This window comes from Onychomys torridus, chromosome 10, assembly GCF_903995425.1.
Source record: "Onychomys torridus chromosome 10, mOncTor1.1, whole genome shotgun sequence".
NCBI classification, from domain to species: Eukaryota; Metazoa; Chordata; class Mammalia; order Rodentia; family Cricetidae; genus Onychomys; species Onychomys torridus.
Window position 1 is genome coordinate 23,706,302 of NC_050452.1, and position 27,945 is coordinate 23,734,246.

The 27,945-nt window shown below is 49.6% G+C and overlaps 1 protein-coding gene across 1 annotated transcript; it reads left to right on the forward strand.

The window, feature by feature from the left end:
• The first annotated feature begins 8,157 nt into the window (after positions 1 to 8,157).
• Positions 8,158 to 27,945, forward strand: Npc1l1 (NPC1 like intracellular cholesterol transporter 1). The gene is made up of 19 exons (XM_036201656.1): positions 8,158 to 8,208; positions 8,911 to 10,439; positions 12,766 to 12,866; positions 13,372 to 13,544; positions 13,785 to 13,913; positions 14,378 to 14,560; positions 15,113 to 15,227; positions 15,380 to 15,507; positions 16,102 to 16,239; positions 16,451 to 16,540; positions 20,695 to 20,885; positions 21,056 to 21,180; positions 21,601 to 21,727; positions 21,886 to 21,941; positions 24,043 to 24,193; positions 24,460 to 24,691; positions 24,852 to 24,965; positions 25,055 to 25,217; positions 27,761 to 27,945. The coding sequence occupies exons 1-19, from the start codon at positions 8,158 to 8,160 to the stop codon at positions 27,943 to 27,945; spliced, it is 3,981 nt and encodes a 1,326-aa protein (XP_036057549.1).

Sequence of the window (27,945 nt, forward strand, 5' to 3'; positions counted from 1 at the left end):
ACTGGGTAACAGATGTGGACGCCCATATCCCCTAAATACCAGCTTTGTAGACAGAGACTGCCCATTGAGAGGTCTTGCTGCAGACCCCGTTCAGGCTCTTTGTGGGTCCTGACAGTCCACAGTGCAAGTGGTTGGCTTAAGGTTAGAAACTGCAGCGCAGTGTTACAGATGATGACCGCAAAGTCGAGAGTTCTAGGACAGAGGCTACCAGCCAGCTCTGGTGACAGTTTGAGGGCTGGATGCCTAAGCGTAGATCCTAAGCGTGAATGGCCAGTCTCTCTGGCCTCATCCCAGCTCAAACGGGACACAGGACATACGTGTCTTCCCCTGCTCAGCAGTCTGGGTCTACCTCCCCCTGTTCTGTGGTCTGTGTTCAGTGTGTTCAGTGTTCTTGACCCTGTCCAGGTTGAGACTCACTGCTAGAACCTATAAAAGAGGAAGAGGGTGCTGGGGGTCGCTGGTCAACACAGATGGACTGAACTGTCCACTCTGGCCTCCAAGCAGCCGGCAAGGAAGTACTAGGCACCTCTTCACTCAGAAGCCACCATGGAACGAGAGAATTGACTCCTGAAAGTCCTTTTCTGACCCATATGTACACATGTGCCCTGCACAGTGATCACATGAACACTGATGCAGGAGAACACAATGATGCAAAAAAAAGAAAAGAAAGAAAACCAAATTATGTAGTTTTCCTTTTCTCGTCTGTGCTTTTGATGGGCAAGAAATCACTGTGATCTTTTTCGATCTCAGTGTTTTTTAGCCTTCGATCCTCTATTATTTTTCTTTTCTTTTCTTTCTTTCTTTTGTTCTGTTTTGTTTTTTTTTTTTCTGAGACAGGATTTCTCTGTGTAACAGCCCCTGGCTGTCCTGGAACTTGCTTTGTAGACCAGGCTGGCCTTGAACTCACAGAGATCCACCTGCCTCAGCCTCCTGAGTTCTGAGATTAAAGGTGTGTGCCACCACACCCAGCCTTTCCTTTTTAATTTGAGCTGAGGATTCACTAAGTTTCCCAGGCTGTCCTGTCTTGAACTTGCAGTTTTTCTCAGTCTCCTGAGTAGTTGGGATTACAGGCCTGGACCCAAAGGCCTGCTTTGTTATGGATTTCTCAATTTCTTCTTTGGATTGTTCACTTTTACTTAATTAATTAATGGTTTTTCAAGACAGGGTTTCTCTGTGTAGCCCTGGTTGTCCTGGAACTCACTCTAAAGACAAGGCTGGCCTCAAATTCAGAGAACCTTCTGCCTCTGCCTCCCAAGTGCTAGATTAAAGGTATGTGCCACCACAGCCCAGCAATAATGCAGTTTTGAAAAGATTTATTTCAAGGGAACCCACCTCCAATGATGTACAGTGGGCATTCTTGATTCCCTGATGGGAGACTTGAAAACATTTGACTGTGCCACACCTACTTCCTGTTTTGGCCCTGAAGAAACCAGCCTTCATTAGCTATGGTCAGCTTCTTATGACCACCACGGGCCTAAGAGGAGGCAGTGTAGATTCCTTGCATTTTCTCTAACTACATTGGAATCATTATGTTTTGTATATGTAATAAAGGTTTCAAAAGAAAAACAATGATTTGTTTTTATTTTATGTTTCTAAGTGTTTTGCCTGCATCTATGTACGAGTACCACATGCATGCCTAGTGCCCATGGAAGCTGAAGACAGGCATGGATACCCTGGGACTGGAGTTTCAGATGGTTGTGAACCACTATGTTGGAACCGGGGTCCTCTGAAAATGCAGAGTATGTTCTTATCTCCTGAGATATCTCTCCAGCCTCAATCTATGATTTTTCTATTAATAAATATTGTATTCTAGTGATTGATTTCAATATGTTGACCTATTCTTGCCTTCTAAGAATAAATCCTACTTGGCATTATGTGTAACCCCTTTTTTGTTGTTGTTTTGGCTTTTTGAGACAGGGTTTTTTTTTTGTGTGTGTGTGTGTGGCTTTGGAGCCTGTCCTGGAACTCACTCTGTAGACCAGGCTGGCCTTGAACTCACAGAGATCCACCTGGCTCTGCCTCCAGAGTGCTGGGATTAAAGGTGTGTGCCACCAGCACACGGCACCCCACCATTCTATTACCACTCTGAGAACCAAGCTTCCAACTCACTCAAACCATCCTCAAATCTCAGCAAATGAATTTGGAAATGCTATTTCCTCTTCAACAGTTTGGAAGAGTTTCAAAAAGCTGGTGTTGATTCTTAGGTAAATGTTTGGTGGAATTCACCAGTCAAGCCACCTGATCCTCAGCTTTTCTTTTGGGAGAATTTTTAAACTACTGGCTCAGTTTCCTCATTCTGTATGGGTCTATCCAGGCTTTCTACCTATGAGTCAGTTTTGGTTGTTAAAGATTAAGAACTTTACTCACGCCGGGCAGTGGTGGCGCATGCCTTTAATCCCAGCACTCGGGAGGCAAAGGCAAGCAGATCTCAACAAATTTGAGGCCAGCCTGAGCTACAGAGTGAGTACCAGAACAGGCTCCAAAGCTACATAGAGAAACCCTGTATTGAAAAACCAAAAAAAAAAAAAAAAAAAAAAAAAGAAAAGCACAATGTTATCCGGTCTGTTGGCATTCAAAGTGTTGCATTAGCCAGGTGTGGTGGTGTGGCTTTAATCTAAGACATGGGAGGCAGAAGCAGGTGGATCTCTGTGAGTTCGAGGCTGGCCTAGTCTACAGAGTGAGTTAAAGGACAGCCAGGAACATGTAGAGAGACCCTGCTTCAACAAACACACATCTTATTCCTACAACACTGTAAAATTTCCACCTTCAGTTTTTGATTTTTGTTTTGTTTTGTTTTGTTTTTTTGAGACAGAGTTTCTTGGTGTAGCTTTGGCACCTTTCCTGGAACTCACTTGGTAGCCCAGGCTGGCCTCGAACTCACAGAGATCCGCCTGCCTCTGCCTCCCAAATGCTGGGATTAAAAGAGTGCGCCACCACCGCCCAGCATTATGTTACTTGGGTCTCCACTTTGTTAACCTTTGAAGTTCTAGTTCTAGATCATCCAAACATAACTAAGAAGCTTGAGAGAAACAACAAAGAGTTAGTTTATATGATTGGGAATACACTTTAATATATGTTAAAATAACAAAATGGCCATGCACTAAGAGGGTTGAAAAGGCTGGGTGTCATGGCTCACACCTGCAATCCCAACATTCAGGAAGCTACGACAGGAGGGTTGCTGTGAATTCAGAGTCATCTCTGGGCTACTTAGTGAGTTCCAGGCTATGTTCTTCAGCAACAGAGTGAGACTCTATCAAAGGGGAAAAAAAAACAACAAACAAACTGGATGATGGCAGTGCCTTTAATTGCAGCACTTGGGAGACAGAGGCAGGCAGATGGGCCAGCCTGGGCAACAGAGCGAGTTCCAGGATAGTCAGGGCTACACAGAGAAATTCTGTCTCAAAACACCAATTTAGAAAAAAAAAATAGGATGAATGGAAGGAAGGACGGACGGACTACATTTTATTAGTAGGATTAGGAATCCAGATGTTTTGTGATTGCTGGGTGAAATGTCATTGGTGTAGCCTAGACAGATGGATTTTATCATCTTTTCTCTCAGAACATGAAATAGCTGTTTTTGAATGTCCTACTTCCCCCAAGCTTCCTTTGGCTAGATGGTCCTTTGTAGGTCTCTACCTATAAACTCTACCCCAGGCACGGTTTTGAGTAGTGAACTACCTAAGCATAACCACATCAGTGTGGGGATCATCCCTGCCCAGACGGAGCAAATCTCTCTGTTGTAGCAATCGCTGCTGTCCCTTTAAGGCAGACACAGCTGCCACCCTGGGGAAGGGGAGGGGCAAGGGTGAGTAAGGGGAGGGGCAAGGGTGAGTAAGGGGAGGGGCAAAGGTGAGTAAGGGGAAGGGCAGAGGTGAGTAAGGGGAAGGGCAGAGGTGAGTAAGGGGAGGGGCAAGGGTGAGTAAAAGCACCATAAAACTGTTCTAGAATTTCAGGGTACCTTTTTTAAAAAATGTATTGTTTGCTTGGTTGCTATAGACTTTATCTATTTTTATTTTTGAGCACCTACAAAGTTGGTTCTGACATAGCTGCTTGTTTTTATCAATGTTTCTATGTATAGAAACTATCTTAGAGCTTCCTTGTTTGCTATCTTTCTGATATCACTCTGAATGGCCTTTTTTTTTTTTTTTTTGAGATTACATGTATACTTTAATGAATGTGGTACCTTTTGGGCCTAACAGACCTAGTTTTCCAATAGGGCCTGGGTGAGAGGGCCCCATGGGTGGATTAGGAGGGATGGAGTCCCATCACATGACTGCTGTGAATGCTGGATGACCTGGGGTTTTGTTTGTTTGTTTGTTTGTTTTGAGACAGGGTTTCTCTGTGTAGTTCTGGAGCCTGTCCTGGATCTTGCTCTGTGGACCAGGCTGGCCTTGAACTCACAGAGATCTGTCTGGTTCTGTGCCCCCCCCCCCCAGTGCTGGGATTAAAGGTGTGAGCCACCACTGCCTGGTTGAATTGAATGACCTATTTTTGAAAATCATTACTGGGCTGGAGAGATGGCTCAGAGGTTAAGAACACTGGCTGTTCCTCCAGAGGTCCTGAGTTCAATTCCCAGCACCCACATGGTGGCTCACAACCATCTGTAATGAGATCTGGTGCCCTCTTCTGGCCTGCAGAAATACATGCAGACAGAACATTGTATACATAATAAATAAATCAATCTTAAATCATTACTTAATGATACTTCAGTACCACAAGATGATTGCTACAACGCCAGATATCCAGTTTCTGTCTAGAGTGTGAAAAGTGGGGAAGGCTTGAGTACCCCACCATTATGCATGTCACATTTAATGCTGAAGTCTAGAAGTAGGTCGGTCACATGCCACTGACTGTGGCACCGGTGGCTTAGAGCACAGAGACAGCACCCTCTTCTGAACCGTAGGCACAGTCCTGCACCGAGTACAGTCTTAGTTCTGAAGACAGCAAAATGAACATGCCCATAGGAGGCTGGTTGCCCACCAAGAGCCAAAGCATGACCACTCACCTGCATGATGGTCAGCAGAGGTAACACGGGTGACTAGCTTGGCAATGTCACCTCCCCTGCCTTTCCACATGGACTCCCAAACTCTGCAAACTGCTGGAGTACAGAGAAGGCAGCTAGTGAACCTTCTTCACATCTTCAGGTCCTGCCTACGGAGCTTTGCCTGGCAGATGACAAAACCAACACCCCAGACCTGGCCCCAGAAGACTGCTTTGCCCCCAACCCCAAGCTGCCCCCTGGAGTAGTAGTGTAAAATGCTGCTCTCGGCTGCTGAGTAACTACATTATAGCCATAGGTGATTGTATGGATAATAAAAATCAGTTAATGCCGGACAGTGTTAGTGCATGCCTGTAATCCCAGCACTCAGGAGGCAGAGGCAGGTGGATCTCTGCGAGTTCGAGGCCAACCTGGGCTACCAAGTGAGTTCCAGGAAAGGTGCAAAGCTACACAGAGAGACCTTGTCTCGAAAAAACAAAAATCAGTTAAAATGAGATCTCCTGGCTTGCTGTGTGGTTCAGTGGTGTAGCACACGCTTACCATGTTCAAGTAGTCATAGGTTCAAGTCTCAGTACTACGCTCCACCTTCAAAACCCGAGGTATCTTTTTATCATGCTACAGTTACCAAGGTAGTGAAGCCTGACAAATATAATGCATGATTAGATGAGAGTGTGATGAGACACCGTGCTTGCTGGCGTCACTGAGTGTCTGTTGTTTAAGGGTTGGGACTGACCCTTGGCTGGATACCAGTAACAGAATCTGATAATCTCCTGATAATCCTCATTTAGCCTAAGGAATGAAATAGTGAACTCTGCACTTCAGAGTCATAAACACACTTAAAATAATAAATCTCAGTTCTGGGATCACATTTTAAGGAGACACCTCCCCCTCCCCCAAAAAAAAAGAAGAAAGAAGAGGAAGAAGACCACAACACATCTTAGACACAAAGGGGTCAAGTGGATTCTTATTTATAATAATGAAATATTGGCACCCAGTCCAACCTGCAGTGCTGGGAGAGGAGAACCCTCGCTGCTCTGTGGACCACAATTCCAAATACACTAGCTAATCAGAGACCAAAGGCAAAGGGGTGTTAAAACCCAGGGAGAGCCAGCAGGTGTGCATGCCCGTGTCACATGCTCATGAATGAACATGTGCCTGGGCAAGGCCTAGAGGGACCCACATACAGGCAATGGAGGTGATTCTGGGTGATAGTCTTCCTCAATGTCCTCAGTGTGATTGTGTGGTTCTTGTGCTTTGTTTGTTTGTTTGTTTTTTCGAGACAGGGTTTCTCTGTGGAGCTTTGGCGCCTTTCCTTGATCTCACTCTGTAGACCAGGCTGGCTTTGAACTCACAGAGATCAGCCTGGCTCTGTCTCCGGAGTGCTGGGATTAAAGATGTGCGCCACCATTGCCCGGCTTCTCATGCCTTTTTTGGGCTTCAGAAAAGAACTCAGACCACAGATCTGGACCCTGCCTGTCTGGTGCTGGGCTGGGCACAACTGGGCAACCCTCATGAGAACTGACATATAGAAGGCAGGGCTTCAGTAACTCTCATTTGGGCAATTGGGGTTTTCATGTGACTGTGACTGTAGTTTTTCTGTTTTTTTTTGTGTGTGTGTGTGTTTTTTGTTTTGTTTTTTTTTGAGACAGGGTTATACTCTGTAGCCCTGGCTGATCTGAAACTCACTCTGTAGACCAGGCTGGCCTTGAACTCACAGATCCACCTGCCTCTGCCTCCAGAGAGCTGCGATTAAAGGCCTACACTACCATGTCCCTACCAGTAGTAACTTCTTGTTTTGAGGGTTTGTGATGTGGAAAAACAGTGGCTACATGTCCCGAGGTTCAGGCTTCTAGGAGTGTTCTCATTCAGTGACTTGCAGGTGTGGACAGTGCCACGCTCTTATCCACTGGGGAGCAGGCCAGGGGCACTCGGGGGTCGTCTAGGGTGGTTCCCTCTATGTCCTGGAGGTCTCCTCATATCCCATGGTCCTTTGCCTGCTCACTCCACTGTTGACACCCGAAGTGACCTTCCAAGTCAACCGCTTGTCCTAGGATCCTTGTCCCAGGGCCTGCATCTGGGAAAATCAAATGAGAACATTCAAGACAAAAATCAGAAGTGAGCGGATACCATCCAGGGAGTAACAAGAGAACCCGGAGGTGTTGGGTGGGGTTATTACTGCCCAAGAGCTGGTCCTGAGCCTGCTTCTCAGCCTCTGCTGTCCCCTGTCTAAACCTGGACAGCTCCCCTCTGAGCCCACCAGGGTCCATGGACCGCTGGGTGAGGAAGAGTAGGCCCCTCCCTGCAGCTGTCTGGCAGGTAAGCCTCATGAATGACCTTGCTGCAATTATCAGTAGCTCAGCTTTGGCAATAGGGGCCAAGGTCCTGACCCATCTTGGCAATAGTAAGAGTCCAAGGAAAGACCGGAAGATTCCTACTGGAAAGAAGCAGAAAGCAAACCATGATCCCGGGCCCAGGTTGGGTGGGATTTGCTGCCCAGATCGCCTAACCAGAGCTGTTCAGTGGTCCAGGCCAGGGCCAAGAAACAGACAGAGCAGGAGTGCGGAGGAAGAGTAGAGGATCAAAGGGATCTCTGGTCTCTGTCCCGTCAGATCCTGAAGGGACTTCTGTCACTGAATCACTTTACCCTCAGCGTCTCGTTATTATCTAGGTGCTAATATCAATTATTCCGTTGCTAGGATGACAGAGGTGAGTCTGAGCCTATCCTTGATGTTGGTCTGAAGAGCGATGGGTCAGAGTGCAGGTTGGACGCCAAGCCCAGGATCATGTTGACGTTCTGCGGCTCCGTTTAGCCCCCAAGGCCAAAAACAGGCCAGCGCCCGGTCTAGCGAAAGTACAACCCTGCATCTCTTGCCCAGCTGGCTGTAGCCACATTAGACTTCAGGGGGACCCTAGCACCTTCACTAGGAAGTTTACCAAGGAGGGGGTACATGGAGTGGAGCCATCTGATAGGAGGGGACAGACCATGTGAATCATTAACCAGAAGTGCACAGCCCTATTGGTCCTAACTTGCGAGGCGAGGGTTGTCACTAGGAGGAGGAGGCTGCCTTAATGTGTAACTTCGGTAGCCAGACCTCAGCTTTTCCCAGCTGTCCCTGAGACCTGGCCCTACTTTTCCTTGGTCACTTCCTGGACCTGGGATGGCAGCTGGCCTACAGGGATGGCTGCTCTGGGCCCTACTCCTGAATTCAGTAAGTCCATTGTTCATGGCTACTTCTTAGTACGTCCCATTAAGGGCAAGGCAAGCTGGGTACCTGATATCGAAGCAGGGTCACACAGCTGTGGGAGGTTTCCCAGGCCCACAGAGAAGTGCTGGCGGAGCAGTTTCCAGGTCAAGGGGTTGAAGGGACAGAGGGTCAGAGAGGCAAATGTATGGGGCCTTTGCCTGTGGTTAAGTGAGGATTGAGTCGGGTGCTGGAGGTGGATCCTAGGTGAACATCACCTTAAATATTCTGGGCTTGGGAGGAGGTCTTGTTACCATCCTTGCTTGCTCTCAGAGGTGGGTGATAGCCTTGGATAACAGGATATGGGATGGGAGGCTCTTGTACAGACCCTTTACAAGGGACTCTGGCCTTGGTGTGGAGTGGAGCCTAGAGATTCAGACCGACAGCGGTAGGGTCTCTCTACCTCTCCATCTCCTCTGCATGATGACCTTTTAAAGCCACACAATATCCGGTCACTTCCTTTTCTGAATAACCCTATCAGTATCCACTGGGAGAGTGTCTCTCCTCCATTGGCATCCTAAGCATAGCACATGCCCCTCGACCCTCCCCATAATTCTCCCAGCCCCCAATTTAGTGTCCTCTCGTCCCATGCATTCTCTCTGGCCTCTCACTGCCTTGACTGGGCCAACCAGCCTCAGGGCTTATGGGTGCTATTGGTTTTCTCCACAGGCCCAGGGTGAGATATACACACCCATTCATCAGGCTGGCTTCTGTACCTTTTATGACGAGTGTGGGAAGAATCCAGAGCTGTCTGGAGGCCTCACGTCACTGTCCAACGTATCTTGCCTGTCTAATACCCCGGCCCAGCATGTCACAGGTACCCACCTGGCCCTCCTCCAGCGCATCTGCCCCCGCCTGTACAATGGCCCCGACACCACCTTTGCCTGTTGCTCTGCCAGTCAGCTGGTGTCGTTAGAAAAGAGCATGTCTATCACCAAGGCCCTCCTCACCCGCTGCCCAGCCTGCTCTGACAATTTTGTGAGCCTGCACTGCCACAACACTTGCAGCCCTAACCAGAGCCTCTTCATCAACGTCACCCGTGTGGTTGAGCGGGGCACCGGGCAGCTTCCAGCTGTGGTGGCCTATGAAGCCTTTTACCAGCGCAGCTTTGCAGAGAAGGCCTATGAGTCCTGTAGCCGGGTACGCATCCCTGCGGCTGCATCACTGGCGGTGGGCAGCATGTGTGGGGTGTATGGCTCTGCCCTTTGCAATGCCCAGCGATGGCTGAACTTCCAGGGAGACACAGGGAACGGCCTGGCTCCTCTGGACATCACCTTCCACCTCTTGGAGTCTGGCCAGGCCCTGCCAGATGGGATGCAGCCTCTAAATGGGGAGATCACACCCTGCAACGAGACCCAGGGTGCAGACCTGGCAGCCTGTTCCTGCCAGGACTGTGCAGCGTCTTGCCCTGTCATTCCTCAGCCTCCGGCCCTGAGCCCTTCCTTCTACATGGGTAAAATGCCAGGCTGGCTGGCTCTCATCATTATCTTCACTTCCGTCTTTGTGTTGCTCACTGCCATCCTTGTGCATCTCCGAGTGGTTTCTAACAGGAATAAGGGCAAGACAACAGGCCCCCAGGGAGCTCCAAACCTCCCTCTGAAGAGCAGATTCTCACCTCATACCGTCCTTGGCCGGTTTTTCCAGAGCTGGGGCACCAGGGTGGCCTCATGGCCACTCACCGTCTTGGCACTGTCCTTAGTGGTTGTGATAGCTTTGTCAGTAGGCCTCACCTATATAGAACTCACCACAGACCCTGTGGAACTATGGTCGGCCCCCAGAAGCCAAGCCCGGGAAGAGAAGGCTTTCCATGACGAGCATTTTGGCCCCTTCTTCCGAACCAACCAGGTTTTTGTGACAGCTCGGAACAGGTCCAGCTACAGGTACGACTCCCTGCTGCTAGGGCCCAAGAACTTCAGCGGGATCCTGTCCCTGGACCTGCTGCTGGACCTGCTGGGGCTCCAAGAGAGGCTTCGACAGCTGCAGGTGTGGTCCCCGGAGGCCCAGCGGAATATCTCCCTGCAGGACATCTGCTATGCCCCCCTCAAGCCGTACAACACCAGCCTCTCCGACTGCTGTGTCAACAGCCTCCTTCAGTACTTCCAGAACAACCGCACGCTCCTGCTCCTCACGGCCAATCAGACGCTCAGTGGCCAGACTTCCCTGGTGGACTGGAGGGACCACTTCCTATACTGTGCAAAGTGAGTAGATCTGAGGGGAGGGGAGCAGGTAGGAACTGCTATTCCCCCACCCCCCCCGGAACCAGGCCAGAATGCAGCTCCATCAGAGTCGGGGAGAGCTCCTATGTGTGTGCATCATTGTGTGTCCGAGTCCGCTTCAGTCTTTTCTCAGAGCTTAGTCCCATTGGACCCCTGTTCTCCGCAGTACCTTTGTCTTACCAGTCCTTCCAACGCAGTCCGTGTGGTCTTTCTGTCCATGATGCCCCTACTGTGATCTTAATAATTTTTAGAATTATTTTAATTTCATATGAACAAATATATATATATATATAATTGGTTTTTTTGAGACAGGGTTTCTCTGTGTAGCTTTGCGCCTTTCCTGGAACTCACTTGGTAGCCCAGGCTGGCCTCTAACTCACAGAGGTCCGCCTGGCTCTGCCTCCCGAGTGCTGGGATTAAAGGCGTGCGCCACCACTGCCCGGCCAAATATTTTTCTTTTGTATGTATATGCATGGCTTATATATGTGCTTGATGCCGCAGAGGCCGGAAGAAATTGCTAGATTCACAAGAACTGGAGTTAAGGTCAGTTGTAAACCGCCAGGTGGATCCTGAGAACTGAACTCTGGTCCTCTGCAGGAACAGCACTTAGCCACTGAGCCCTCTCTTCCGCCTTTGGTGTAGTCTTAGTTTAAACCCCAAAGTGATGGCTCAGACAGTGTTTATGCTTGTACTATTTTGTTTTCTTGACTCTGTCAGGATCTGTAGGGCTTTTGATAGCCTAGGAATTGGCTAGAAATAAGTTCATTTGGACTTGACCAAGACTTGGCTAGTCTCTGGGTCCCAGGCATCAGGCCAGGTATTCTAGGGCAGTTTCATCCATACCTTGACGCCATTGAGGTTCTGCTCCTGGCTTTGCCCATGTTGGGAGGTATAAACAGGATGCCAGCAAGGCCACTGGGCCAAGGGAAGGGTGGTGAGAGGGTCAGGAGCGGTGGGGTTCCTGGAGAAAGGAGAGGAGCGTGAAGGGCCCCAACAGCCTTCTTCTCCTACACTCGAGCAGGTGAGGGCTACAGCAGCCAAGCGCATGAGTGCTGTTATGAAAACAGTTTTGACCTTGCAGAGCCAGCCTTTAAGATTCCCTAGATGGCCGTGTGGTGACGGCGCACGCCTTTAATCCCAGCACTCGGGAGGCAGAGGCAGGCGGATCTCTGTGAGTTCGAGGCCAGCCAGGTCTACCAAGCGAGTTCCAGGAAAGGCGCAAAGCTACACAGAGAAACCCTGTCTTGAAAAAACAAACAAACAAACAAACAAAAAAAAACCAAAAAACAAAAAGAAAAAGAAAAAGAAAAAGAAAGAAAGAAAAAAGAAAAAAAAAGATTCCCTAGATTAAAGGAGGAAGCCTCTGCTATATCTCCATGCTACTGGTTGTCTGTCCATCCTCAGCTGAGTGTCAAGTGCAGGCTGCTTCTTGGGTGTCTGTGATACAGCAGAACAGAGAGGCCGTTGATAGGCATCAGAGATCAGCCATCCTAGATGCTGTGAGATTTTTGTTGCTCTTGCTGATTTTTGTTTTAAGATAGTGAGTCACACTATTTGAAAAGTTGTCCTCAAATCCACGCTCCTCCGTCAGTCTCCCGAGTAACAGAGGTTGCAGCCCTGGGCAATCGTGCTTGGCTGGTGCCATCTTTATTTTGATTTTGGATGCTTGAAACTCTTGGTGAGCTGATTATGCTTATTTCATAGACTGGAAAACTGAGGTTCAGGAAGGTAGGGTAAGCTGCTTCAGGTCACACAGCAATTTGGCTCTCTCAGATGGTGCTGTTGACTGATATACTCCTCAGAGCTGAGGATGTGTGTAAAGAGCTTTTGTGCTCGGCAGAAAGGGTTTAGTTGAAGCCTGTCCAAGAGCACTGGCTGGGTAGCTGTAGACATGTGGCTCTGAGCTCCAGGGCTCAACTCAACACATGGAGGGTTCAGGCTCTGGGAAGGAGGAAATGAAGAACAGCAGGACCTGTGCAGGAGATGGTCGCGGCTGAAATCTGGCCTTCTCACGTAATTGGGGTGCTCATTTGGAGCTGGGGTAACGGCAGGTCTGGAAGGGGAAATGTGAAGCACAGAGAGACAGTATCTGTCCAAGGGAGACACCTGAGGCAGCCCCTACCTCGTTCTGTGGACTGGAGGACCACAGGAGACCACCTTATAGAAAGATGGTCACTTTGAACCCTCTGGGCCAGGTAGTCTGAAGCCTTTGCTCCTCACTCAGGGAGCTGAGGGCCTGGGGTAGGGTGGGGCCAAAGGCACCAGGCAGAGACAGGAAAGTATCTTTCCCTTTGTGGTTTCCCTCTAGTGCCCCTCTCACGTTCAAAGATGGCACATCTCTGGGTCTGAGCTGCATAGCTGACTACGGGGCCCCTGTCTTCCCTTTCCTTGCTGTCGGGGGGTACAAAGGTAAGTGAAGAGGCAATTTTGAGGTAGGAATAATAGGTAGAAGGGAGAGGCCATGGTGATGAGTGTGATGGGTGTTTCTAGTTCCTGGGGGACTGGCTTAAGGGGGCTGCAGAGGATACTTCCTACTTCCCTCTGCCATTCCCCTCATCTCTCTCTCTCTCTCTGACTTATTTATTTTTTTGTATATGAGCGATCTATCTGCAGAAGGGGGCATCAGATCCCACTATAGATGGTTGTGAGCCACCATGTGGTTGCTGGGAATTGAACTCAGGACCTCTGGAAGAACAGCCAGTGCTCTTAACTGCTGAGCCACCTCTCCAGCCCCTCCCCCTCATCTCTTAGTGCTGCCTGGGAGCCCTGGGTTTGTGCTGGGAAAGGGAATTGGGACATTGGAGAAGGCTATTGTTGGGGTAGGGGGGGGGCAGGAGAGGAAGAGGAATGGGGAAGAGCACAACTTGAGGGGCAAGGGTGTATTAGGAGGGAGGCTCAGAGTTTCTCTTCCCAGGGACGGACTACTCCGAGGCGGAGGCGCTGATCATAACCTTCTCGCTCAATAACTACCCCGCTGATGATCCCCGAATGGCCCAGGCTAAGCTCTGGGAGGAGGCCTTTTTGAAGGAAATGCAAGCCTTTCAGAACAGCACGACTGACAAGTTCCAAGTGGCATTCTCAACTGAGGTAGGGACCCTGCGGAGTTCCTGGTTCCATGTTTGCATTCCCTAATCATCTTGGGCCAATTCCAGTCAAATCCACATCCTGGCTCTACTTGTTCCTGAATGGCCCTGGGCAGTGAAAGCCTGTGCCCACCCTGATATGGTGGTGCTTGTAGTAGAGGCTCCTGTAGTTCCCCAGAGCATCAGCGGGCCACTCAGCAAAGAAACCCAGTATGTGGCCAGTGACCTGGCTGTGTCCTTGTAGCGCTCTCTGGAGGATGAGATCAATCGCACCACCATCCAGGACCTGCCTGTCTTCGCCGTCAGCTACATTATCGTCTTTCTGTACATCTCCCTGGCCCTGGGCAGCTACTCCAAATGCAGCCGGATAGTGGTGAGAGTGGGAGGCGCGAGAGGGACTCAGGGCCTAGGACATCTCTAGAAGGCCTTCTGGAGTGTTCCTAGAGAGGGCTCTTCAACACAGCAAGTTAGGTGCATTCAAAGAGAACCCCTCCAAGGGTAGTAGTTCTTGGATGTGCTCTGTGTTGGAAGTTTTCTTCCTGCCCTCTAACGTAGCCCCACTATCCACACGCTAAGCTGCCATTTAAAAGGCCATGCAACACAATTCTAGGCAGATGCAGCCAGACACACCTGCACGTTTGGGTGCCATGGGCCTGCCTCTGGGGGGATGGTTGAGCCGAGAGACTTTAACACACATATGGGTTCTTTATTGAGGTGGGAGGCACTGAGCACCTGTGAGCACCAAGAGCACCCGAGGCTCCTCACCCACGCTGGGGAGTAAGGAGGATCTGGGCAGGGGCTCTGGTAGCCGACGGGCTGAACCTAGTTGCATTGCAGGTGGATTCCAAGGCGACTCTGGGCCTAGGTGGGGTGGCTGTTGTGGTGGGAGCAGTCATGACCTCCATGGGCTTCTACTCCTACCTGGGTGTCCCCTCCTCTCTGGTTATCATCCAAGTGGTACCTTTCCTGGTGCTGGCTGTGGGAGCGGACAACATCTTCATCTTTGTTCTGGAGTACCAGGTAAGAAGGGAGGGGTTTTTTTGTACCCACTGGCAACCCAACATCCTCATTAGACGAAGCCCACATAGAGTTGCTGTATTCTTGCGGACGCTTCTCCGCAGCCTTCTACGTGTAGGAAGTAGCGTGGGTTGACACAAATTCACTCAGACTTCTTGTGTCATCTTGAACTTGTTTTCATCTGAGCACATACACTGTCCAGTGAGCTTTCTGTGTTCCTGTATTAGAGCTGCCACCTTCCTGCCTTACACTACTGTGTGTGGTGTCCCATGGCAAGCACAAACCAGAGTCCATATAACACCTCTCTGCTGTCAAGTGCTTAGTGACAAGAATGCTTGGTCCTTTCATGTCTACTATTCACTGAGTGGTTCTTTAGGCCACAACACAGAAGCAGAAAGTGTGGCTGTGAGTTGTTAGGAGGCTCTCCCGTCTCCAGAAGGTCTGGCAGTTCCTCAGATTTGGCCAGGAGGCTAAGTCCTTCACCAACCCACTGCTGGCCTTTAAAGTCTGGTGACCTTGGCAGACGCTGTATGCTCCCTCTCTCTGCCCACACAGAGGCTGCCTAGGAAGCCTGGGGAAGAGCGAGAGGCTCACATTGGCCGGACGCTGGGCAGTGTGGCCCCCAGCATGCTGCTGTGCAGCCTCTCTGAGGCCATCTGCTTCTTTCTAGGTGAGCGAGGGTTGTCCTCCTCCACGCGGAAGCTTGGTCTATGTGGGGGCGAGGTTCTCAGAAGGCAGTGGGCATTTCCTGCTTTAAACCATCTGTGCTGACATCTGGCCCACGATGCCAGGATGATCTGACAGACTCTGTGCCCTCAACAGGGGCCCTGACCCCCATGCCAGCTGTGAGGACCTTTGCCTTGACTGCTGGCTTAGCGATTATCTTCGACTTCCTGCTCCAGATGACTGCCTTTGTGGCCCTACTCTCCCTGGATAGCAAGAGGCAAGAGGTAATGCCAACTAGACCAGGGCCGAGGGATTTACCCTGCCTGGGTCCCCACATTCCCTGGAAGATGTGGCATTACTACCACAGAGAGAGCCAGGAGAGCTGGGTTGGGGGCAGGAGTGTTATTCTGACAGAGGATATTTGGGCTCTGTGTTCTGTAATTTCCCATAGAAAGATAATTTATTTTGGGGAGTGCAATCAAACCTCCTAAAAGTATGTAGGTTTACAAAATAAATTACGTTAACAGAAGTCAAGCTGGTGGGTTTTTTGTTGTTGTTGTTGTTTGTTTGTTTGTTTTTGTTTTTTCGAGACAGGGTTTCTCTGTAGCTTTGGAGCCTATCCTGGACTAGCTCTGTAGACCAGGCTGGCCTTGAACTCACAGAGATCCACCTGCCTCTGCCTCCTGAGTGCTGGGATTACAGGCGTGCGCCACCACCGCCCAGCAGGTGGTATTTTTTAATGATGTAAAATTCAGTGTTTAATTAAGGCAGGAAATAAAGGCAATAAAAATGGTAGTGGCCATCTCTGGGGCTTCCCTAGGTGGGGTGGTTCCTGGGGTCTGCCTTGGACCCGGTCTTGAGAGGTTGTCATTCTCTAGGCCTCTCGCCCCGACTTCTTATGCTGCTTTTCAAACCGGAAACTACCCCAACCTGAACAAAAAGAGGGGCTCTTACTCCGCTTCTTCCGGAAGATATACACTCCCTTCCTGCTGCACGGGTTCACCCGTCCTGTTGTGGTGCGTGGGCTGAGGGGGCTGTGCCACTTTGGGAGAAAGACCGGGAACAGCATGGTGGGGTGGCTGCCCAGGTCCAGGGCAGATACAGGCGGCTAGAGCTTGAGTCTGTCCAGCTCCAGGGTGTTTCCCAGAATTCCCAACAAAGCCATTCAAGTTTGGGGGAAGTGGAGGCAGTCTGGGGAAGGTTCTCATGTGCCAGTTTCTCCCTCAGCTGCTGCTGTTTCTGACCCTATTTGGAGCAAATCTCTACCTCATGTGCCACATCAGCGTGGGTCTGGACCAGGAACTGGCTCTGCCCGAGGTGAGCTTCCTCTTCTCAGCCCTTGGTCCTGAGACCTGGCAGGGGCAGCAGTGCCCAGAGGGTGTTTTTTTTGTTTTTGTTTTTTGCGGGCGGGACACACACACACACACACACACACACACACACACACACACACACACACGAGACAAGGCCTGGCACCATGCGGAAACCACATCTGTGTTTATTAAGTGTAAGGGCTGAGTGCTGGCTCAGGCCACAGAAGACGCCTTACATGGGAGGGCTCCTCGTGTGGCTGTCTACACAGGGACTGCTACTTCCTTCTATGTGAATTCCTCACTGATGCTTGTTTGCGGATTTATGATTTTTATGTGTATGAGTATTTTGCCGGGATGTATGTTTTGGGTGCAGTGCTTGCAGAAATCAGAAAGAGGGGTGTCAGATCCCCTGGGACTGAGGTTACAGATGGTTGTGAGTCGCCCCGTGGGTGCTCAGAATTGAACCCGGTCCTCTGCAAGAACAAGTGCTCTTAACTGCTGAGCTAACTCACCAGCCCCAACACTTGTTATTTTTCTGTGTGTTTTCTTTTTCAGTGTTGGGGATCAAATTTGGGATCTCCCACTTTGTTGGCAAAGTACTTTATAGTAAGCTATAAAGTCATACCCTGTCTGCCCTTTGTTTGGCTGTTTGGTTGTTTGTTTTGTTTTGTTTTGGAGACAGTATTTCTCTGTGTAACAGCTCTGTTTGGCTGTCCAGGAGCTCGCTTTGTAATCGTAGTCTTCTTTCTTCCTCTGCCTCCTCTTTTTCTTCTTCTTCTTCTTCTTCTTCTTCCTCCTCCTCCTTCCTTCTTCTTTCTCCTCCTCCTCTTCCTTCTTCCTCCCTCCCTCCTTTCTTCCTTCCTTCCTTCCCTCCCTCCCTCCCTTCTTCCTTCCTTCCTTCCCTCCCTCCCTCCCTCCTTCCTTCCTTCCTTTCTTTCTCTACAGTCATGGTACAGGGTACAAGTAGTATCTGTAGTGGTGGATTCTTTTGTTTTGTTGAGGCAAGCTCCCACTATGTGGCCCAGGCTGGTCTGGAAAGCCCTGTCCTCTTGCTTTGGTCTCTTGAGACTCCCAGCAGCACCGCTGCCCGGCTTTATAGTTGTTTCAATATGCATATCTATCTATCTATCTATCTATCTATCTATCATCTATCTATTTATTTTCTATTATCAGCTTGATACAGTACAAATTCTTATCCTAATAGTGATTGCCTAGTGATTGAGTAAAACCAAAACTTATTATAAGCCACAGTCATCCTAGGGTCCCCCCTGCTATGTAGCCTCCCTGGTTCTGTGGGTTGCAATCTGATTGTTCTTTGCTTTATATCTAGAATCCACTTATGAGTGAGTACATACCGTGTTTGTCCTTCTGGGTTTGGGTTACCTCACTCAGGATGATATTTTCTAGTTCCATCCATTTGCCTGAAATCAATTTGCATTTTTAACAACTAGAGATGTTACATATATTTTTATGTACATATTGATCACCTGTGTATCTTTTTTTTTTATTTTTTATTTTTATTTTTATTTTTTTTAGCTGAGAATGGAACCTAGGGCCTTGCGCTTGCTAGGCAAGCGCTCTACTGCTGAGCTAAATTCCCAACCCCCGTGTATCTTTTTTTTTGTTGTTGTTTTTTGTTTGTTTGTTTTTCAAGACAGGGTTTCTCAGTGTAGCTTTGTGCCTTTCCTGGAACTTGCTTTGAGACCAGGCTGGCCTCGAACTCACAGAGATCCATCTGCCTCTGCCTCCCGAGTGCTGGGATTAAAGGCGTGCACCACCACCGCCTGTCCCATGTATCTTATGTAAGAAAAAAAATGTGTTTAAGTCCTTTACTCATTTTTGAATTGGCTTTTTGTTGTTGATGTTGCTGAGGCTTAAGAGTTCCCTGTATATTCAGGAGATTGGCATCTTGTTGGAGACCAGATTATCAAAACATTTTTCTCTTTCTGAGGGCTGCCTTTTTATTCTAGCGGTAGTGTGTCTTGGTATGTGAAACATTTTTTTTTTTTTAAGATTTATTTATTTATTATGTATACAGTGTTCTACCTGCATGTCTGCCTGCAGGCCAGAAGAGGGCACCAGACCTCATTACAGATGGTTGTGAGCCACCGTGTGGTTGCTGGGAATTGACCTCAGGACCTCTGGAAGAGCAGCCAGTGCTCTTAACCTCTGAGCCATCTCTCCAGCCCCAGTGAAACATTTTAAAACATCCACAATCTTTTTTCTTTTGTTGCCTGACTTTGGTGCCATGTTCAAGAAATTGCTAAATCCAAAGGAATGGAATTCTGTTTCTCCTAGGGGTTTTTACAGCTTTAGACCATACATTAGGTCTTTAATTCATTTGAGGTTTTGTTGTTTGTTTGTTTGTTTTGAGACAGGGTTTCTCTGTGTAGTTCTGGCTGTCCTGGAACTCACTCTGTAGACCAGGCTGGCCTCGAACTCAGAGATCCTCTTGCCTCTGCCTCCTGAGTGCTGGGATTAAAGGTGTTCAGAGCCACCACCCAGCTTTGAGCTGATCTTTATAGTGTCCACATTTTAATTCCATCCAGTTTCCTCAGGACTATTCACTAAAAAGTGTAGCTTTTCTCCATTAAATGGTTTTGGCACCCTTACCAAAATCATTCAAGCATGCATGTGCATGGCTCCTTATTGTGTGCCACTGATCTCCATGCCTGCTCCCATATCAGCTCTCCCCTGCTTTGATTCAGGAGTCAAATTTCTTTTTCTTTTTTATTCATTTATTTATTTATTTATTTTTGGTTTTTTGAGACAGGGTTTCTCTGTGTAGCTTTGGTGCCTGCCCTGGATCTTGCTCTGTAGACCAGGCTGGCCTCCAGCTCACAGCGATCCACCTGCCTCTGCCTCCTGAATGTTAGCATTAAAGTCATGGGCCACCATCACTCATATCAGTCAAATTTCAAGCCAGAAAGTGTGAGTCTTTCAAACTTGTTCTTTGTTAAGACTTCTTGGGCTATTTGAATTCTCTAGAGGTTATATTTGAATTTAGCTTGAAATTTTTAGATTTCTCCAAAAACTGTCATTGGTATTTATACACAGGATTGCACCGAATCTTTAGATGGCTTTGCTTTGGTAGTACTGATACTGGAACAATATTGTCATCCAGACCATGAACACGGGAGGTGTTTCTGTTTACTTATGTTTTAATTTCTTCTAAGAACCACATCCTCCTACACTTTTTTTTTTTTTGAGACAACATCTCACTATGAAGCCCTGCCTCACTATGTACTCACTACATAGATTAGGCTGGCCTTGAACTCACAGAGATCACCTGGTTCAGCCTCTCAAGTCATGGGACTAAAGGTGTGCGTCACCACACTAGGCCTAAGCCACTGAGTCCCTGCACGCCGCCATGCGCGCTCACCCCTGAGCTTCATCCCTAGCCCGCCTCTTGGAAGGACAGTTTTGCTGGAAGTGAGACTCTTTTTCCCTTTAGTACTTTGTATAAATCCACCTTCTTCAAGGTTGCTGATGAGAAATGTGGAAACAGATGCATCGTAGCCCTTCCTTGTGACAAGTCATTTCTCTTGGGTTGTCTCCAGTGCCCTTTGACGCTGGCTTTTGACAGTGCATGACAATGTGCTTTGGGCTAGATTTGTGTGGGTTTGTCCTATTAGACCTTGCTGAATTCATCTAATGTTTGTATTTATGTCTTTCATCAATTTGGGGGAGTTTGGGCTATTATTTCTTCAAATAATCTCTCTGTTTCTTTAATTTTTCTTCTCTTTCCAAAATTCTTAAAATGCATATATCGGTCTACTTGCTGTCTCCTGGGACCTCTCTGTGTGTTTCTCGGTATGTACTCCACGTGTGTGTCAGGGCCTGTTCCTCTAAGTACACAGCTCTGTGTGTGCCCCTATCTGTATCTTGTATGTATGTGTGCATGCACTCTGTATACTTCTGAGTAAGTTCCTTTACAAGTGCCTCTGAGCACGCATATCTGAGTGTGTATCTGTGTGTATACGTCTGAGCGTCTGCCTTGTGTGTGTACCTCTGAATGTGTTCTTTTGTGTACTTCTCCATTTACTCTAGTAGGTACATTTTCACGTACTTCTCAGCATGTACCTCTGTATGAACTGGGGCAAGGCCATTATGGGTACATATGGTCTCCTGAGCCTCACAGATTCTCTTCTTTCCCAGGACTCCTACCTGGTTGACTATTTCCTCTATTTGAACCGGTACTTTGAAGTGGGGCCTCCGGTGTACTTTGTCACCACCTCAGGCTACAACTTCTCCAGTGAGGCAGGCATGAATGCCATTTGCTCTAGTGCCGGCTGTGACAGCTTCTCTCTAACCCAGAAGATCCAGTACGCCACTGAATTCCCTGAACAGTGAGTGGCGACGCCCGACTTGCTCCCTCTCTGCCTCCTCTGTGTTTTCTCTTCCTGTGTGTGCTGCTGCCTCCGAGGCTGACAAAGCCAGAGGCGCCCCGGTGCAGGGGTCGGGCAGGAGTCACCACCAGGCTCCCTGGCTCTACCTGCTCCCCATTGTCTGGCTGCAGGTCTTACCTGGCAATTGCTGCGTCCTCCTGGGTGGACGACTTCATCGACTGGCTGACCCCATCCTCCTGCTGCCGCCTTTACATCTTTGGCCCCAATCAGGGTGATTTCTGTCCTTCAACCGATAGTGAGTGTGGGGTTGCAGGGGGCTCATTGTCCACCACAGCTTAGGGACACTGAGGCAAGAGAAAAGAAAGAACCCACCATATAGGGTTCAGGCAGGTTAGGCCCTTGACACTCATACCTGTGCATGGAGCATGATGCCTTTGCTTGGAGACCATGCTGGTTGTGGGCAGCGGAGTTGGAGCGGAGCTATAGCCCTGCACATGGGGGTGCTGTGTATACAGCTGTGAGACAACCCATGTCTTGACCTAACTTCCCTCTCCTACCAGCCTGTAGGGACCAGGAGGGGCACATCTCCCACAACAGGGGCTGGCAGGAGTGAACCCCTCCGAACGGGGGACTTTCAATTGGGGCACAGAGTGGGAGTCAGGACTGGTGGTGCCTTGTCTTGTATGTCATTGCCCAGAGTCTCCCCTCCCCACAGCGTCCTTGAACTGTTTAAAAAACTGCATGAACTTCACTCTGGGCCCCGTGAGGCCCACAGCAGAACAGTTTCACAAGTACCTGCCCTGGTTCCTGAACGATCCACCCAACATCAGATGTCCCAAAGGGTAGGTCCAGAGAGTGACTCCTGCTAGAGATGGGGTAGACTTGTGGGTTCTGGAGATGGTGGATGCAGGGGTGCAAGGCCTTCTTGGGGTATGCTGGGTGGGTCGACAGGACAAGGTCTCATCCCCACTAAGCCTTTACTCTGGCCTCCTCTTGGCAGGGGTCTGGCAGCGTATAGAACCTCCGTGAATTTGAGCGCAGATGGCCAGGTTGTAGGTAAGTGTGGCCTGGTTTGGGGAGGAGGTCTCAAGTCAGCTAGCTGTTGTAGAGTCCCCCCAAGAGAGCGCCTGAGCATGTGTCTGATTGGTATCGTGTGTGTGTGTGTGTGTGTGTGTGTGTGTGTGTGTGTGTGTGTAACTGTCCTGGGCCTGTCAGCAGGGAACCTACTTCCCAGCTCCATGAGCTAGGACTTCAGCCGTTCTTTGACCGGAAGTCCATGGCCACTGTGAATGTGTGGCAGCCTTTCTAACAGCTCAGGTCATACTTGGGGGCTACTCACCTTGACACACAGTCACTCGTGTGTATCTCACGTGGAGATGTCAGCGGCAGCAGCTGCTGGCTAAATGAGGTAGGATGCCTCTGTGTAGTGGAATGAAGTGGGAGTGGCGGGGAGAAGGGTCCAGTGTGCTGTCAGCGTAACACGGCAGGTAGCAGAGCCAGACAGCCATCTGCATGGAGGCAGCCAGCTGTAGTTATGTCTGTACACACCAGGGTTGAGTACCCTGGTGGAGCTGTTGTGGGAGATGGGGAAGCTTTGAATGAATTCCTTTTTTTTTTTTTTTTTTACTGAAATTATTGGAATTACTAGCTACAAATTGTAGCACACTTATTCTATCCTCCATAACTCTTCTATAAAGTTCTTATCTTCCAAGAGGGCAGCCCACCTTACCCTGGTCCACATCTCTAGACAGTAAAGGCATGAAGAACCCATGTGAACAAAAGGAAGTGGGGTGTCAAGGACAGAGATGTGGGTTGTTTCTTGGAGGGACCCCTCACACACACACACACACACACACAACAGAATCAGCATCCTCAGGAAATTGTTAGATATGCCCAAGCCTTGCCCGAGACTTGCTAGACCATGTCTCTGGATGGGGATGACCATCCCTCTGGCTGTGAATTCCCTGCAGGTGCTCAGGTCTGACACCAGGCTTCACAGGCACCTAGTACATTAAGACTGTGTCTCATCTGTCTTTGTTATCCCGGTGTGTGCAGGGCCTCACTTCCTATGCCGACACATTACCTACTGAGCACAATTAGCAAATGTTGTTTATTGTACTTATTGGCAGGATCCCTAAGCCACCGCTCTAATAAGTCACTCATTTTTGTTTGCCTGTCTGCCTTTCTAGTCTGTTCCTATAGGAATAGGCAAACTGAAAAATTAATTTCTGTTGAGACAGGGTCTCACATAGCCCACATTAGTCTATAACTTTTTATGTAAAATCCAGTGCATGTTTTGAAAGCATGCAAAGAAGGATTTGGTTTCACCAGGGAAATCTCTTAGTTTTGTTTTGATTTTGAGACAGTATCTTACTCTCTAGCCCACACAGGCCTCAAACTTGCAGTAATTTTCCTACCTCAGCCTGAGGGTACTGGGATTATAGGTTAGGTATGTAGAGGTGATTTCTTTAAAAAATACTTATGTATTATGTACACATGTACGTAGTGTTCTGCCTGCAGGCTAGAAGAGGGCACCAGATCTCATTACAGATGGCTGTGAGCCACCATGTGGTTGCTGGGAATTGAACTCAGGACCTCTGGAAGAGCAGCCAGTGCTCTTAACCTCTGAGCCATCTCTCCAGCCCCCAAGGACAATCCTTTAGGCTTCATCTGTCAAGGTCAGTCTTGGTCTCAAAGAGTGGCAGGAGCAGCTAGGTGTGTGTGTGTGTGTGTGTGTGTGTGTGTGTGTGTGTGGTGGTGGGGCTGATACAAAGTGCAAATGCAGGCCTTGGGGCTGGAGAGATGGCTCAGAGGTTTGGAGTACTGGCTGCTCTTCCAGAGGATCTGGGTCTGACTCCCAGCAGCCACATGGCAGCTCACAACTGCCTTTAACTCCAGTTACAGGGGATCCCATGCCCTTTTCTGGCCTCCATGGGCACCAGGAATTCATGTGGTGCCCAGACATACATGCGGTCAAAACACTCGAACACATGAAAAATAACTAAGAAAATGCAGGTATCTTGTAGAAAATCAATTAGGACTTTCAGACAGTACTGGCAGAACCCTGAACCCAGTCTGATCACGCCTGTGTCACTCTGGGAAATGGGAGTGGGGGTGACCTTTGACTCTACTTCTCTCGTGTGCTGGGGTCTTTCAGCCTCCCAGTTCATGGCCTACCACAAGCCCCTGAGGAACTCGCAGGACTTCACAGAAGCTCTCCGGACGTCCCGGTTGCTAGCAGCCAATATCACCGCTGAACTCCGGAAAGTGCCTGGGACAGACCCAAATTTTGAGGTCTTCCCCTACACGTGAGAACTGGCGGGGGGGGGGGGGGGGCTGGGATGTGGGAGGTAACAGCCACCCAAGAGATGTTGGGGGCTGCAGGCTTTTGAGTGATCTTGGGGGATGAGGACCATCGTTGTCTCTGGTGTCCCCTGGGGTAGCTCGGGGCCTGCCCGTTTCTCACACGGGTCAGCATCCGACTCCAACCTGTGAGTCTGATGTTTTCCTTCTGCGGTGGGATGTCCTTCCCACCTGATGGCTGGTGCCCTGACCATGCCCTGCTCTCTGGCAGGATCTCCAATGTGTTCTATCAGCAGTACCTGACGGTTCTCCCCGAGGGGATCTTCACACTTGCTCTCTGCTTTGTGCCCACCTTTGTGGTCTGCTACCTCTTGCTGGGCCTGGACATCCGCTCGGGCATTCTCAACCTGCTCTCCATCATCATGATCCTCGTGGACACCATCGGCCTCATGGCCGTGTGGGGTATCAGCTACAATGCTGTGTCCCTCATCAACCTTGTCACGGTAACTTGCAGGATGGGTCACAGGTGGCCTTTGGCAGTTGGAGATTTGAACCCATATGCCAGCCCCCCACCCCCACAGTTCTGTGTAGGCTCTAGACACCTGCCTAGCTCTCTTCCCTGTCTTCTACCTTGTCAGCTGAAGTTCCCCTCTCCACCAATAGGCAGTGGGCATGTCTGTGGAGTTCGTGTCCCACATTACCCGGTCCTTTGCGATAAGCACCAAACCCACCCGGCTGGAGAGGGCCAAGGATGCTACTGTCTCCATGGGCAGTGCGGTGAGTGGAGAGGGGTGGGTCATCCTGTGCTCCACCTGACCCTTTTATCCTGCCCGAGTCCTGGCTAAGACACCCCCCACTCCACGCAGGTGTTTGCTGGAGTGGCTATGACCAACTTCCCAGGCATCCTCATCTTGGGCTTTGCCCAGGCCCAGCTTATCCAGATCTTCTTCTTCCGCCTCAACCTCCTGATCACCTTGCTGGGTCTGCTGCATGGCCTGGTCTTCCTGCCGGTTGCCCTCAGCTATCTGGGTGAGTACCCATGCCCACCCCTGCCAGGATGTCACAGTTATGAGTACTGACCAAAAGGGGGCCTGTTCCCTTGGAAAACTCGTGGAGTCCAGGTCAAGATTACGACCTTTGGTCGTACTTTGGAAGCTTTTGATTTTCATTTAATACGCTGCAGGCACCTTTCTCTGTGAACTGACTGTGTCTTCAGCACTGTTTGTGTGGTCTGTTGCACTTCTCTGTTGGACTTTTAAACATGGCCTTTGTGTTTACACACACACACACACACACACACACACATGCGTGTACACACACACACACACACACACACACACACACACACACACACACGCTTTTGTGGTGCTTCTGCGGACAGAATCCAGAATATTGTACGTGCTGGGCAAGTGCTGTACCACGGAGCCACACCTAAGCACAGAAATATATTTCACACTGAGAAATGATGTGTGTGGGCACACAAACAAACATATGTAACTAGGACAAGTATCTTATAAAATAGTACTTCCTCTTAATACGCGAAGCATTCTGATATTTTTTGGTTCTTTCCTATCACTGATTTGAAAATTCTGGTGTTGACCTACAGGTTTCATTTAATGATTCTTCAGTGGGTAAAAACTCATAGTTTGAAAACACTGTCCCATTGTATGCTCAATCATCTGGTTTTGTTTTAAATTTTCTCCCCTCCCCCTTCACCTGGGTAGAAATCATGGGCAGCAGGCAAAGGGAAGCTCTTTAAATGCCAGTCTCTGGCATTTTATTCCCCTCAGCGTTTAGCAGGAGCAGCAGTGGCACCTTCAGTACTGGAGCCGGTACGGAGGCCTTGGGTGCGAGGACCCTGAGCCCTGTGGCCTCCGGTGTTACTGCCCTCAGCCCAGGCTGTTGACACCTTTGGCCCTGGGGACTTGACTCCTCGGGCAATCTGAGCATACAGCTTCTCATCTGCAGTTCCTCAGAGTCTAGTTCTCTGCCCTCTCTTTCCGCCTGTCACCCTTCTTCCTGCTGAGGCTGCTCTAAAGCAGTGCCTGGCTTCAAGTAGCCTGCTGCCCCGCTGCCGTCTCTGCTGGCTAGGCTACCGGAGCCGCCAGAGCAGTGTTCTATCCATGCTACTTCCTTTGTCCAGTTACCAGCTCAGCCACGCTTCTAAAAGGAAGGAAGGGTCACCCAAGAGGATGGGCACTCAAGAGGCCTGAAGTTACAACACCAGGGGGTAGCCTGTGAGACTGCCTGAGTAGACTCCGAGCAGCTTGCTTATAGAGCAAGTGGTCTGGTTTGGGTCAATCACAGTGTATATGTTTGGAATCACAGACTTGCCTCTTAACATCAGATGTGGTCACCGAGTCTCTGTTTTGGGGCAATCGCAGCTTTCCCTCTCAGCATCAATGACATCACTTGGCTTGTGCTTTGGGCCACTCACAGCCTTGCCTCTTAGCATCCGTTGCAACAGTTCTCCGGCTACACCACCAGGGGGCATGTTCCTCTTACGGCAGGTGCAGGCATAAGGGCTGTCTGGCTAATGGTTCTCAAGGCGGCCAGGATAGCCAGGAAGAAACCCACAGCCGCTGCTTAGGAGGGCGGATCGCCCCATCCTGCAACATCTTTGCTTATTTACGGGGACACGAACAGCAGAAGGAGTGCTTACAACACAGTCTGAAGACTGTATTAGAACTAATAACGATTTCAGTAGGTCCGAAATGGTGCTTCTCGGTGCTTACTCCCAAGCACTCCAGGGAGAAGTGTGCATCCCTCATCTGACTCACGCCCTCCACTGTTTATTCAGGCAGCTTGCAGCCGTTGGTCATTAGATTATTTCTGACTCTATGCTACTCTGGCCAGCACTGCAGTGACTGACCTTGTGCCTGAAACCTTGACCTCGTCCTCCAATATTTTCTTAGAGAAAACCTGGGAATGCTGACTACTGATGCCAGTTGTTAATACTTGCCACAACGTCAGTTTGTTTTTTGGTGACACTCGGGTCACCTCTAGGATCTCACTGGCCATCTTTGGGGAGGAGAGCGTATGTGTTAGGGACAATAAGTACCAGTCCTGGGCAATGCTCCAGCTATGGACTAGAAGTTTCTAGACGGACAGAGGCTGGGGAGCACCAAGGACCTGGCAAGCCTCCCATCATCCTCAATGCTGTACTGTAGCTGGGAATACCCTGAAACTGGGGGTATGTAGGCAGAGACCAGAACGGCACATGGTAAGTACAGAGCCCTGGTTGCCCTGTGCCTGGGGTTTGTGGTACAGAGTAAGGAACAGTGCTTTCTAGAGCAGGGTTGCTTGTGGTGTCAGTACCAAACTACCCCAGGAAGACAGGGAGAGAGAGAGACTGGCTGTCAGGGATCCCCCTTGAGAGAGCACGCCTGCTGAGGCTGACTAGCGGGGGTGTTGGAAATGCCGGCTGAAATGGCTGTTGGCAGGGTGAGGCGGGAGCATAGGGGTGCAGATGAAGTCGGAGCCCAGCTCCCACTTTCTGGATTTGCACACCTGGCTGTGCCATCGGCATGCCTCTCTGACCGTGGGTGCATGCTCTTCTTTTTCCTCTGCAGGACCTGATGTTAACCCAGCTCTGGTACTGGAGGAGAAACTAGCCACAGAGGCAGCAGCGGCCCCAGAACCCTCCTGCCTGAAGGACCCCTTCCCTGCTAATGACTATGTTAATCACAGCTTTGAAGAATTGACCCCCGGAGCTAGTGCTGCTAGCTCTGTGCCCAAAAGCGGCCAGAAATTTTAA